Source organism: Hordeum vulgare, chromosome 3H (genome assembly GCF_904849725.1).
Source record: "Hordeum vulgare subsp. vulgare chromosome 3H, MorexV3_pseudomolecules_assembly, whole genome shotgun sequence".
In the NCBI taxonomy this organism is placed as follows: Eukaryota; Viridiplantae; Streptophyta; class Magnoliopsida; order Poales; family Poaceae; genus Hordeum; species Hordeum vulgare.
In genome coordinates, this window is record NC_058520.1 from 88,455,196 (window position 1) to 88,469,212 (window position 14,017).

General features: G+C 46.5%; 1 protein-coding gene across 1 annotated transcript; it reads right to left on the reverse strand.

Moving 5' to 3' along the window:
- Positions 1-3,153: 3,153 nt before the first annotated feature.
- Positions 3,154-4,631, reverse strand: LOC123439591. Its single transcript, XM_045116283.1, has 3 exons — positions 4,155-4,631; positions 3,764-4,012; positions 3,154-3,643 (listed from the first exon to the last, which is right to left on the reverse strand). Exons 1-3 carry the CDS (start codon positions 4,536-4,538, stop codon positions 3,338-3,340), a joined length of 939 nt encoding a protein of 312 aa, XP_044972218.1. The 5' UTR covers positions 4,539-4,631; the 3' UTR covers positions 3,154-3,337.
- Between the last annotated feature and the right edge of the window lie 9,386 nt (positions 4,632-14,017).

Consider the following 14,017-nt stretch of genomic DNA (forward strand, 5'->3'; position numbering starts at 1 on the left):
CACGGCTTCCCGCGGATCTTCCATTGCCTACAACTGCATTCATTGGTTGCAAGGTTCACTGAATATCTCCATTCCCTATTTTTACTGTCAGTGTATGTCACCTCAGCCTCGTATGTCAACGGTCGAATGCATTTCATTCTTAGTCCTCTTGCCTTGGCATGCAATGCCTTAATCAGAGATGGGAGCATAAGATGGCCAACATATTGTGTTTCTGCAATTCTTTTACGAAGAGCCATCTTTACCATGATCATGTGCCTGATCTTATCAAATGATTGCCACAACAAAAGCCCTTTCACTGACTTGAACTTTGCATTGAAACACTCAGCGAGGTTATTGGTCACATAGTCTACTTTGCAGATTTCATTGAATTTGCTTCTTGACCACAACTTTCCATGATGTTCATCCATGTACTCCTTCACCAAAGGATTAGGAGCATACACCACTCTCAAATGGTGCTCATGCTTCCTCAAGCTGCATGTGTATGATGCTGGCCATAGATTATCATCATAAACTTTGCCTTTGAATTTCTTTTTAAAATTCTGAGCTAGGTGTCGCATACATTCCCTATGTTCCACTCCAGGGAATACAATTTCTACTGCAGTTTCTAAACCCTTGCAAGCATCTGTGTGTATAACTAAACCTGAGGGTGTATCTATAATGTTGCGCAACTGCTGTAGAAACCAGACCCAACTCTCCTCACTCTCTACTTCCAACACACCAAATGCAACTGGGAATAGCCAGTTGTGTCCATCAACTGCAGAAGCTTCTGCTAGCTGGCCTCTCCATCTTCCATTCAAAGCAGTCGCATCGACAGCCAAATAGGGCCTACAACCATTCAGAAACCCCTTCCAGCAAGCCTTGAAACAAACAGAATCCCTCCTGAAGCACTCCTTCTCCATTGTCATCCCTTTTAATTTGTACTTAACTGTATGCTTGTCAATCTCTACAACACTCCCTGGACTAGCCGTCTCCACTTTAACTTTGAAGGTGTAAAGCAACTGAAAACTCTCATTCCATGGACCATTAATCCTATCAAGAGCCCTTTCCTTAGCATAGAAAATCTTCATGTATTGTACATTAATCTTGTACTTCTCAAATAGCTTCCCTGGAGTGCTGTTGACCAATTGTTGGTGTTTCCCTCACCCAATCCAAGATTGCATCTGCCACCCACCTAGTCTTTGCAAGCTTAGATTTGTCCTTTCCCCTTCCCCCTCCAGGTGGGCAAGTGTGCCCGTGTGGGTTGCTTTTTATCTGAAACAAAATGAAAAATGATGTCAAATACAATTAGGAAATAGTACAATTAATATTCAGTTGTAATACCTAAATCAATTTGCTCTTTCGCATAGTGGATGCATGCAACCTCCACCTACACCTATCATAAGGGCAATGAACAGTGAATCTTCCTGGGTCACTCCTATCAACCTCATAAGAGTTTTCAGTGACAATGCAATATGTAGTCACTGCATTATGACAGTCCACCATCGATTTGAATATGGTTCCTGGAGTAAGGTCAGGATTCTCCCTGTTCCACTCAATTATTGGCATGTCGTCACCATCATATTCTTGTAAAACTAGGGAGTCGATGTTCTCCTCCCTCTCTTCATCATCAGTGTCATCAAATATAGCACGGCTGCTAGGCTCCTCTGCATATTCATCTTCCACTGCCTGTTGACTGACTCTATCTACCAGTTCAGGGAATAGAATCTCATCCTCATCATCATGTCGAGGCACTTCCTCGTCAGGCTCCGCATCTACTTCTACATCAGGTGCAGAAGGGAGAGAAGTGGCAGAATTAGCGGCAGCCAACATGTTGTGGCTTTCAGAACCACTAGGTTTACTTGGTCTCGACCTATAAGTAGTGCGAGGATGCTCGCTATTAGCAGAGACAAATGATGTCTGAACACCCTTCGGGATACGTTATTTGTGTGCCTGAAGCACACCGATATGGATTTTATCGAAACGGCTGTTAGCATTCAAACTAAATAGCAATCCCAGATGCTCATCACAAGTTAATGGGAGAAATCTTTGCTCGGTACTGTCGAAATATCTCAGTTCAACAGCATCGACAGGGCTCCACGGATACTCACAACATAGTGCCTTGCGGAAATCTCTGAACGAAACGGTGGTTTCTACCACTTTAGGATAAAAAAAATCCAGAAATCGCATACGGTTTAGTTCCACGCAGCTCGTTAGTTACCATTCTAACCGTCAGCCGAAAAGCAAGTGTAGGATCAACCCTATTCGTTTGAAATAAGATAAAGGGCGCGGTTAGGCCTAAATTTTCAGATAAATTGCGCTGATTCACGCCAACGGTGGTCAAATATAGCCTAGTTTATGGATCTTCTAATCAATTTGAGAGGAAAACGATGCTTACCCAGGTGGAATCCATGAATTATCAGCCTCTGATTCGACAGAATCATCTCCACGGTCGATGGGCTGGACGGGGTGCCCCCCGACATCGCTTCCTAATCCTAGATGGGGAGAGGGTAGATGCGGCGGAGGCGGCACGACGGCGGCGGAGGGGGCGGCGCAGAAGCGGCTAGATCTGATTCAGGTGAGTGTCAGTTTCGCGACCCCACTAGTTACCACCTAACGGTCAAAATGTGTACTCCGCCCTATGCGGCCTCACTAGTCGGAGTTAACGGTCAATTCATTGACTCGAGTTAACGGTCAATTCATTGACTCGACAACGTCCGCTGTGACAGGTTTCGAACAAGAGAGTGGGGGAAAATGAGCAAAAGTTAAAAACGTGGGATGAATGAGTACAACTAACGAACCAGGGACGCAGAAATAAAAATGATGTTTGATATAGGTGAAATAAAAATGATGTTTGATATAGGTGAAATTTCATGACCAAACTTTGTAAGGCCATAGAACATTGGTTAAAGTTTGATATAGGTGCAATTTCATGACCAAACTTTGTAAGCCCATAGAACATTGGTTGAAGTTTGCCATAGGTGCAAAAACATCACGTCCCATCAATTATTTCTTTTTTGTTTCTCAATGTGTATATCTAGTTTGGATCCGATTTTTTTAGGGTTTGTAGACACAGATGTTATGAATATCCATGATTTTTTGATTTTTTTTTTGAAATATTTAAATATGGATGTTTCAAATTGGTATCATGGGAGCATCGAAGTTCCCACGTGGTGGTTTTCCGTAAATACTTCTGTAAACAAGTACTAGTGGTAGACGTAGAATCATACAGTACTAGGCAGCAAGTCGATATAGTTGGAAATACAGGATGGCGTCGCCCTAAGCCAATGCTTCTCCTCTACAAGCTGCCATGGCACGCCCTCTCATATTATTCGTTACCGCGGTGCACTGCAAAATCACACTAGTTGCCGCCGCTGACAAGAGCGTCCTTGTAAGAGCCCTCCGGCGGCGGCGGGACGGGTGGCGCCCTCGGCTCGTGCCGCGGCGCCCCAACATTGCCTCCGTGCTTCCCCCTCCGGCCCTCCTCCAGGATGAGCGGCACCTTGCCCTCCCTCTCCCTGTTGAGCCGCTCCTGCGCGCCGCCGCGCAGCTTCTCGAGCCCCCGCCCGCCCATCTGCTGCTTCTTGAACACCTTGAGCAGGTTCAGCAGCCCTCCGGCGAGGAACAGCAAGCTCCCGAACAGGCAGTACCACGCCCAGCTCCTCCCCTGCATCCAGAGCAGAGCGTTTCATCACTGTGTGTGCCAGTCACTACAACGCTAAATTGGCCCGGCCATGCCGCATGTTCTTGAGGTGAATGAACCTCGAGTGTTCATTTGGTTACCTACCAGTAGGGCGGAGCTGTGGGAGGAGTGGCCGTGGACGTCGTTCCGGTTGACGACGCCGCCGATGAAGAAGAGGGTGCTGCCGAGCAGAAACGGGATGTGCACGCTCTTCTGCAGGATCTGGACGTGCCCGTTGGCTCGCTCGTAGACTTGGCACATGTTGTGTATGGACCCGAGGCACCAGAGCGCCGGCCCGGCGATGAGCAGGTTCAGGCCGTGCTTCTCCAGGCCGCGCCGGCGTCCTCTCTCCATCTGCGACGTTCGTTCCATGGATTCAGTCATTCAGATAAAACAGAACATCATCCAACTCCAGTCTGAACTTGTTGGTACTGGCACTTGTTTGGATGGATGAACTCCCAACTCTGTTCATTGAGAGGAGAACAAGAACCCATACCTGGATTTCGAACAAGATGAGCGCGACCAAGGTGAGCGCGGCGCCGGCGAGCTGCACGGCGGGGGCGGCGAGCTCGACGAGCACGAACTGGGTGTCGAGCCCGGCCAGCCCAAGGTTGTAATCGACGCCGGCGACGTGCGCCAGCAGGTCGTGCGCGTTCACCGCCAGCACGCCCAGCAGCCCGACGACGGCCACCGCGAGGCCGGCCTTGGTGGACACCGCCCACGGCCACAGCTGCGCCAGGAAGCCAACGACGAGGAGGACGGCGGCGAAGACGTACACCCCGGCGTTGATGTACTCCCACCGCCGGTTGCGCGACGTCTCGCCGCCGGCCGCGCCGAGGCTGTACGCGCGGCAGTCCCGCGCCGTCGCTAGCTTCACCATGGCTGCTAGGCGGAGATTATTCTAGTTCTAGCTAGCTTCCTGCTGGCTGCGGTGGAGGAGTTGAAGTGGTGGTCGGCGGACACGGCGATCTGGACTGTGGAGCGAGGACGGCGGAAAGGCGCTATGTGTAAGCTCGGGCGGGGGTCCATGGCCGATACGTGGCGTGCTGCATGCTGCGCCATGTAAGGCAGGCGCGAGTCGGGCTCTGATTCGTCACGCGCGGCGCCGGCGAGTAAACTATGGTAGGAAAGGAAACGAGTGTGCTTCTGGACTACACGAGACAGACGCCACTTCTCACATGAGTCAAACCACGTGGGCACGATCTCACAGATTAGCATGGGGCCCAACTTGCAAAGTTTTCGAAGGCATGGAAGAGGCGATGCGTTGCTGCAACTGTTGTTTCTTCCAGCAAATTCCTGCAGCAACTTTCTAGATTGAGTGCAGTTTGCTTGTTCTGAAGTGAAATCCTGTGAAATCATTCTACGAATCGCAGCACAAAACAGGTTCATAAAAGTTGCAGCACATAATTAAGTATATTTGGTTGGGCACATCATTTTCAAATGTCTTGGTGATTGGCCAGGCGTAGTAATACTAGCGGTGGATCTTTGGGAGTTTCAGTTCTCAACTGTGAAGTTGCGCACCAAATCAGTCCTCATAAGTTTGGACCACACGATCCAGACATTTTGAAGGCATCTTCAACAAGATCACCAAATGGTAGGGATGTTTTTAAGGACAGTACTGCGCGTCGCGCCGGCGCGAACGCATGCGTCGGTCGCCGCGCGATCGTCAAATCTACAAGTCGTACCGTTAGATCCTTCCATGCAGCATTTTTTTTCGATGCAGTAAATTTCGACACGATGCAACAATTTTCGTCAACGGTTGCAACAAAAAAATAATTATAGCAAAAAAAATATCTACGTGATCATAGCAAAAAAAACCGAAGTTGATGATGTGTGGTTACAAAACAAAATAAGGGTTGTAGCAAAACAATCCAGTGAGCTCGGGTTGCAACTCTAACGAACGTGTATGCAACTTTTTTAATGAACGATTACAGCAAAAATGGATACTCGGTGTAGCAAAAATTAACAAGGTTGTAGCAAAAGTCAAACGCCGGATGTAGCAAAAATTCAACGAACTCGAGTTGCAACCAAGTATGGATGTAGCTTTTTTGAATGAACAAATTATAGCAAAATGACAAACATTTGTATCAAATTTACACATTGTTGCAACAAATCTAACAAAAAAATGTTACATACCCCTAACCAGCGAGCCGTGCATGCCGCGCGTGACCGGCCGAACGATTCGGCGGGGCGCAGGCTCGAAGCGTTTACCTATTTTTAAGCCTTCAACGTGGCTTACAAAATTTGTTCAGACGTTCGAAAATAAAACTAAAGCATCTATAGCCGGACCGAACAGAGCATTCGATCACTAACCGTACACGAAATTTTGATTCAACAAAACAACCTCACACACCAGCCATATCCTTCATGTTCAGTCCAAATAGGGACACACATGAGAAGCCCAAGCACGCCCGGGCACGTCCTTCACATCGGACCCGAGAGCATATGACCCCGTCGCAAATTGCATCAAATCCATCCGACAGAACTATCAAATCCATTTGCTATTTCCTCTCTTCTTTCTCCTCCGCGCCGTCCGTTTCGTAGCTCTACCGTCGGCGCGCCCCGACGTCGTTTCTATCCACAACCAGAAAAAGGCCTAGTAGTAGTGTGGTTTTTTCCCCTATGAGTAGTGCGGCCCCATGTATTGGGTTCAATACTAGGTGCATCGTATGCAAGTTTTAAAAAATCCTACGCAGAACATCCAAGAACATGCGACATAGATGGAACACAGATCGTTATCACTAGAAGTGCAGTGCCGTGCAGCACAAGTAGTTGGGGCAGCGTGTCCGCGAGGTTCGTCTCCTCCTCGTCCAATCTCCCTCGAACAGCCGGTTGACGGATCGCACATACATATTCGTCGTAGCAGCGCAAGTGCACGCCTCTAATGGTATCCTCGTGTGCAGGAGAAACACCGTGCGGCGGACTACTAGGTCTGATTACACAGTCGGCGATGAGTGAAGATGGCTAGTTGTAATAATACATGCAAAGCCCTAATAGCGGTGTCGAAGTGATCAGGTGAATACTTATGCATATAGGCATCCGTCGCGGCTCATCTCTTGAGCCTCGCACGGATCCTAAAGCCCACAAATAGTCCCTTCCCTTAAACACGCGACTCCTTAGATTTTTGCTCATTTAGTCGCGAGCCAGATCACATCTGGCCCGACTAGTTGGTAGCGGCCTCTAGCAAATCGTGCCGACTTCAAATGTCGTTGTGCTCAAGGCGATATGGTCATCCTTGTAGCAGCACGGCCTCTTTCTCGCTCCGATGAATCCGATCAACACTTCAGATTATCTCATAATCCTCATCGTATGACCATGTTTGTCCAGGTCAGATCACTCGAGGGGCCTAGAGTATATCTCTCCTAATTCCCAGGGCCTCCCGATTCCGAGTTCTTCGACCACCACAAGACCGGTCTCGAGGAGGCAAAACGACAGGAGGGAAATCGGAGGGGCATGACGGCGCAAGGGGGCCCATCGACGTTGATGCCATTGAGGCGAAGGAGGCGGGTGCCTGTAGCGGAGGTGCTCGCCTTATGTTGCTGTTGTGCGCTTGTCCGTGCTTGTGTTGTGCGTTGGGTGCGTTCATCATCCATGCGTGTTCGTGGCATGTCTACTAGATGGACGGGCGACCCAAACAAACAAAATCCATGTCCGTTTGGGTCACTGCGTTGGAGTTGTTCGGGGTTCTGCCTAAACTTAACTCCTACCCAAATGATATGGAAATAAAACTAGGGGCATTTTGTTAAAATATCAAGGAAAGAATCATCACATAGTTTTTTTTCAGCCATTTCAGTAGCCTTGTCCATAATTTGGGCATGCTTACTAGACGAGGTGATTCGGTTCCAGGCTTATCTGCACCTACGATGAAGATTCACAAATAAATATTTGAAAAACTAAAAAAAAACAAAAAACATTTCTTATGAAAGATAATTTGGTGTGTGAGATGCGTTCTAAATTTCAAATCATTTGTACTGAGTAGCGGTCGGTAAAAACACAAATTTGGAGTCCATGAAAAAGTTTATTGTTCATGTATTGTTTTGATCCAATTTGTTTTTTTATGAGAGCTACTCCTATGTGCAAATGATCTGAAATTTGAAGCGCACCTCACACACCAAATTATCTTTATTTCGATTTTTTCTTCTGAATTTTCTCTTCACTGGTTGCAGGTTAGTCTGAGGTCAGAAATAGATATTCGCTACTCATTGTAATTGTTTCTTCACTTATTCTCCTAGTAATTTTATAAGAATGAATTTTCTACTACACCTGAGTTGTCAAAAAATCCAAAAAACATTATCAAACAACATCTAAAAAACTGAAATGTTGTGAATTCAAACTCTATCAAATGTTTGAGGTTCTTGTAAAATTTCATCCAAAACTAACAGGCAAGGAGCAACATTTCATAGGGTTTGTTGTCCCAAAATTTCAGTTTTTCCTTGTCTAAACTCTTCCCCGCAAAGAAAAAACTCTTCATTAGGACATTAAAACTAAACCACTTTTGAGCCCTCTCACACCTTGTGTGTTTCTGGCCGTCCAACTCAGGATTTGGTGACTTTTGACCATTGGATGAGTTCAATACGACTTAATTGCAACACGGCCCGGATGTCCGAATGGGCTGCTATTCCGGTAGCCTTTTTGAAGATCTATGGTTAACTCGGCTTCTGTTGGGCTGGCAAAGAGACTATATGTCCGTTCAGCGTGGTTAGCACTTTGCACGAAATCACTAATTTAGGAGTACACCTTTCAAAAGATCACTCCCACCTCCTCAATTTGCAGCATACCTGGCGAAACGGACTGGCACGACACGACCCGCTGTAAACGGGTCCGGCACGGCACAACCCGCACTTGCAGTTTACTAATCGGGGCGTGCCGTGCTAGCCCGTGGGCTGCGCCCTCAGCCGAGGCACAACCTAGTTATTAGATGGGCCGGGATGTTGGCCCGATTAGCACGCTGGCCCGCATATTTTTAGCCTCATGGGCTTATTTTTTGGCCTATTGGTGTTGGAAATATGCCCTAGAGGCAATAATAAAATGGTTATTATCACATTTCCTTGTTCATGATAATCGTCTATTGTTCATGCTATAACTGTATTAACAGAAAACAGTAATACATGTGTGAATAAATAGATCACAATGTGTCCATAGCAAGCCTCTAGTTGGCTATCTCGTTACTCAATAGATGATCATGGTTTCCTGGTCATGGGCATTAGATGTCATTGATAACGGGATCACATCATTGGGAGAATGATGTGATGGACAAGACCCAATCCTAAGCGTAGCACTAGATCGTATTGTTCGTATGCTAAAGCTTTTCTAATGTCAAGTGTCTTTTCCTTCGACCGTGAGATTGTGCAACTCCCGGATACCGTAGGAGTGCTTTGGGTGTATCAAACATCTAAACGTAACTGGGTGACTATAAAGGTGCACTACGGGTACCTCTGAAAGTGTCTGTTGGGTTGGTACGAACCGAGAACGGGATTTGTCACTCCGCGTGATGGAGAGGTATCTCTGGGCCCACTCGGTAGAACATCATCATGAGCTCAATGTGACTAAGGAGTTAGTCACACGATGACATACTACGGAACGAGTAAAGAGACTTACCGGTAACGAGATTGAACAAGGTATAGGTATACCGACGATCGAATCTCGGGCAAGTTCTATACCAACAGACAAAGGGAATTGTATACGGGATTGATTGAATCCTTGACATCGTGGTTCATCCAATGAGATCATCGTGGAGCAAGTGGGAGCCACCATGGGTATCCAGATCCCGTTGATGGTTATTGGCCGGAGAGGTGTCTCGGTCATGTCTGCCTGTCTCCCGAACCCGTAGGGTCTACACACTTCAGGTTCGATGACGCTAGGGTTATAGGGAATTGTTATACGAGGTTATCGAAAGTTGTCCGGAGTCCCGGATGAGATCCCAGACATCACGAGGAGCTCCACAATGGTTCAGAGGTAAAGATTGATATATAGGACGGATGGTTTCGGACACCGGAAGTGTTTCGGGTGTCACCGGTAACGTACCGGGACCACCGGGACCACCGGAAGGGGGCAATGACCCCGGGAGGCTAGATGGGCCAAGTGCGGGAGGGAACCAGCCCCTAGGTGGGCTGGTGCACCCCCCACACTCAGCCCAAGGCGCAGGAGGTGGAGAGGGGGGGGGGAAACCCTAGGCGATCTGAATCGCCGCGAGTACGACTCCATCAACCGCGTTCTAGCAACACTTCCGCTTAGCAATATTCAAAGGTATGAAGATGCACTCACCCCTCTCTCGTTGCTGGTCTCTCCATAGGAAGATCTGAATATGCGTAGGAAATGTTTTGAATTTATGCTACGTTACCCAACAGTGGCATCCGAGCCAGGTTTTCTATGCGTAGATTCTATGCACGAGTAGAACACAAAAGGTTGTGGGCGATAATTTGTCAATTACTTGCCGCTACTAGTCTTATTCTTTTCCGGCGGTATTGTGGGATGAAGCGGCCCAGACCGACATTACACGTACGCTTACGTGAGACTGGTTCCACCGACAGACATGCACACCGTGCATAAAGGTGGCTAGCGGGTGTCTGTCTCTCCCACTCTAGTCGGATTGGATTTGATGAAAAGGGTCCTTATGAAGGGTAAATAGCTTTGGCATATCATCGTTGTGGCTATCATGTAGGTAAGAAAGCGTTCTTGCTAGAAACCCAAATCAGCCACGTAAAACTTGCAACAACAATTAGAGGACGTCTAACTTGTTTTTGCAGGGTTTGACATGTGATGTGATATGGCCAAAGTTGTGATGTTGCATGTATGATGTTTGAGATGATCATGTTATTGTAATTGGTTTCACGACTTGCATGTCGATGAGTACGACAACCGGCAGGAGCCATAGGAGTTGTCTTAATTTATTGTATGAGATGCAACGCCATGTGCTTACTACTTTTACTTCATTGCTAACGGTTAGCTATAGTAGTAGTGATAGTAGTAGTTGGCGTGACGACTTCATGAAGACACGATGATGGAGATCATGGTGTCACGCCGGTGACGATGATGATCATGCAATGCCTGAAGATGGAGATTGAAAGAGCAAAGATGATAATGGCCATATCATGTCACTATATGATTGCATTGTGATGTTTATCATGTTTTTCATCTTATTGCTTAGAACGAAGGTAGCATAATAAGATGATCCCTCTTCAAATTTCTAGAATGTATTCCCCTAAGTGTGCACCATTGTGAAGGATCGTTGTCTCGAAGCACCACGTGATGATCGGGTGTGATAGATTCTAACGTTCGCATACAACGGGTGTAAGCCAGATTTACACACGCGAAACACCTAGGTTGACTCGATGAGCTTAGCATGTATAGACATGACCTCGAATACAAGAGACGAAAGGTCAAACATGAGTCGTATGGTTGAATACGATCAACATGAAGTTGCTCACCATGGTGACTAGTCCGTCTCACGTGATGATCGCACATGGGTTAGTCAACATGGATCAAGTATCACTTAGATGACTAGAGGGATGTCGATTTAAGTGGGAGTTCATACTTAATTTGATTAAATGAACTTAATTGTCATGAACTTAGTCTAAAAGTTATCTTTATAAATATTGTAGATGGCCAACGTCAACCTCAATTTCAACGCATTCCTAGAGAAAAACAAGCTGAAAGATGATGGTAGCAACTATGCGGACTCGGTTCGCAACTTGAAGCTCATCCTTGAAGCAGCTAAAAAGGCTTATGTCCTTGATGCGCCGCTAGGTGACCCTCCCGCTCCCGTAGCAGCCGAGGACATTCTGAACGTCTGGCAAACATGAGTGATGACTACTCTCTGGTTAGGTGTGGCATGCTATACAGTTTAGAAACGAGGCTCCAAAGGCGTTTTGAGCAACACGGTGCATATGAGATGTTCCAAGAGCTGAAGCTAGTTTTTCAAGCTCATGCCCGTGTCGAGAGATATGAATTCTCCAACAAGTTCTTTAGCTGTAAGATGGAGGAGAACAGTTATGTCAGTGAGCACATACTCAAAATGTCTGGGTTACATGGTCGTCTGATTTCACTTGGAGTCGAACTTCTGGATGATGCTATAATTGACAGAATCCTCCAGTCTCTGCCACCAAGCTACAAAGGTTTTGTGTTGAACTACAACATGCAAGGGATGGAGAAGACCATTCCCGAGTTGTACTCGATGCTCAAGTCTGCAAAAGTAGAAATCAAGAAAGAGTATCAAGTGTTGATGGTCAACAAGACCACTAGTTTCAAGAAGGGCAAGGGTAAGAAGAACTTCAAGAAAGACGGCAAAGTCGTTGCCGCGCCCGGTAAGCCAGATGCCGGGAAGAAGAAAAAGAATGGACCCAAGCCTGAGACTGAGTGCTTCTATTGCAAGGGAAAGGGTCACTAGAAGTGGAACTGCCCCAAATACTTAGCGGACAAGAAGGCCGGCAACGTTAAAGGTATATGTGATATACATGTTATTCATGTGTACCTTACCAGCGCTCGCAGTAGCTCCTGGGTATTTGATACCGGTGTTGTTGCTCACATTTGCAACTCAAAGCAGGAACTGTGGAATAAGCGGAGACTGGCCAAGGACGAGGTGACGATGCGCGTCGGGAATGGCTCCAAGGTCGATGTGATCGCCGTCGGCACGTTACCTCTACATCTACCGTCGGGATTAGTTTTAAACCTTAATAATTGTTATTTTGTACCAGCTTTGAGCATGAATATTTTATCAGGGTCTTGCTTAATGCGAGACGGCTACTCATTTAAGTCACAGAATAATGGTTGTTCTATTTATATGAGCGATATGTTTTATGGTCATGCTCCGCTGGTGAATGGTTTATTCTTGATGAATCTCGATCGTGATGTTACACATATTCATAGTGTGAGTACCAAAAGATGTAAAGTTGATAATGATAGTCCCACATACTTGTGGCACTGCCGCCTTGGTCATATCAGCGTTAAGCGCATGAAGAAGCTCCATACTGATGGACTATTAGAGTCTCTTGACTTTGAATCATTTGACACATGCGAACCGTGCCTCATGGGCAAGATGACTAAGACTCCATTATCAGGAATAATGGAGAGACCAACCGACTTATTGGAAATAATACATACTGATGTGTGTGGTCCAATGAACGTTGAAGCTCGCGGTGGCTATCGTTACGTTCTCACTCTCACCGATGATTTAAGTAGGTATGGGTGTATCTACCTGATGAAGCACAAATCTGAGACATTTGAAAAGTTCAAGGAATTTCAGAGTGAGGTCGAGAATCGACGTGACAGAAAAATTAAGTGTCTACGATCTGATCGTGGAGGAGAATATTTGAGTCACGAGTTTTGCACACACCTAAGGAAGTGTGGAATCGTTTCACAACTAACGCCGCCTGGCACACCGCAACGCAACGGAGTGTCTGAACGTCGTAATCGCACTTTATTAGATATGGTACGATCTATGATGTATCTTACCGACTTACCGCTATCATTTTGGGGATACGCATTAGAAACTGCAGCATTCACTTTAAATAGGGCACCGTCTAAATCCGTTGAGACGACACCGTATGAACTATGGTTTGGCAAGAAACCTAAGTTGTCGTTTCTTAAAGTTTGTGGCTGCGATGCTTATGTGAAGAAACTTCAACCAGAAAAGCTCGAACCCAAAGCGGAGAAATGCGTATTCATAGGATACCCTAAGGAAACTATTGGGTATACCTTCTATCTTAGATCCGAAGGTAAAACCTTTATTGCCAAGAACGGATCCTTTCTAGAGAAAGAGTTTCTCTCGAAAGAAGTAAGTGGGAGGAAGGTAGATCTTGATGAGGTAATTACACCCCCTCTCGAACAGGAAAGTAGCACAGCGCGAGAAATTGTTCCTGTGGCGCCTACACCAACTGAAGAGGAAGTTAATGATAAAGATCATGAAGCTTCGGATCAAGTTACTACTGAACCACGAAGGTCCACAAGGGCACGCTCGGCACCAGAGTGGTACGACAACCCTGTGATGGAAATCATGTTGTTAGACAACGGTGAACCTTCGAACTATGAAGAAGCGATGGCGGGCCCAGATTCCAACAAATGGCTTGAAGCCATGAAATCCGAGATAGGATCCATGTATGAGAACAAAGTATGGACTTTGGTCGACTTTCCCGATGACCGGCGAGCCATAGAAAATAAATGGATCTTCAGGAAGAAGACCGATGCAAACGGTAATGTAACCGTTTATAAAGCTCGACTTGTCGCAAAGGGTTTTCGACAAATTCAAGGAATTGACTACGAAGAGACTTTATCTCCCGCAGTGAAGCTGAAATAAGTCCGAATCATGTTAGCGATTGCCGCCTTTTATGATTATGAAATTTGGCAAATGGACGTCAAAACAGC

Bases quoted from the DNA above. Each gene is read 5' to 3' on its own strand.
- LOC123439591 (XM_045116283.1), bottom strand. From the start codon at position 4,538: ATGGTGAAGCTAGCGACGGCGCGGGACTGCCGCGCGTACAGCCTCGGC. The intron at 4,013-4,154 runs GTATGGGTTCTT...CGAACGTCGCAG, and splicing joins TCATCTTGTTCGAAATCCAG to ATGGAGAGAGGACGCCGGCG. The intron at 3,644-3,763 runs GTAGGTAACCAA...CTCTGGATGCAG, and splicing joins CCCACAGCTCCGCCCTACTG to GGGAGGAGCTGGGCGTGGTA.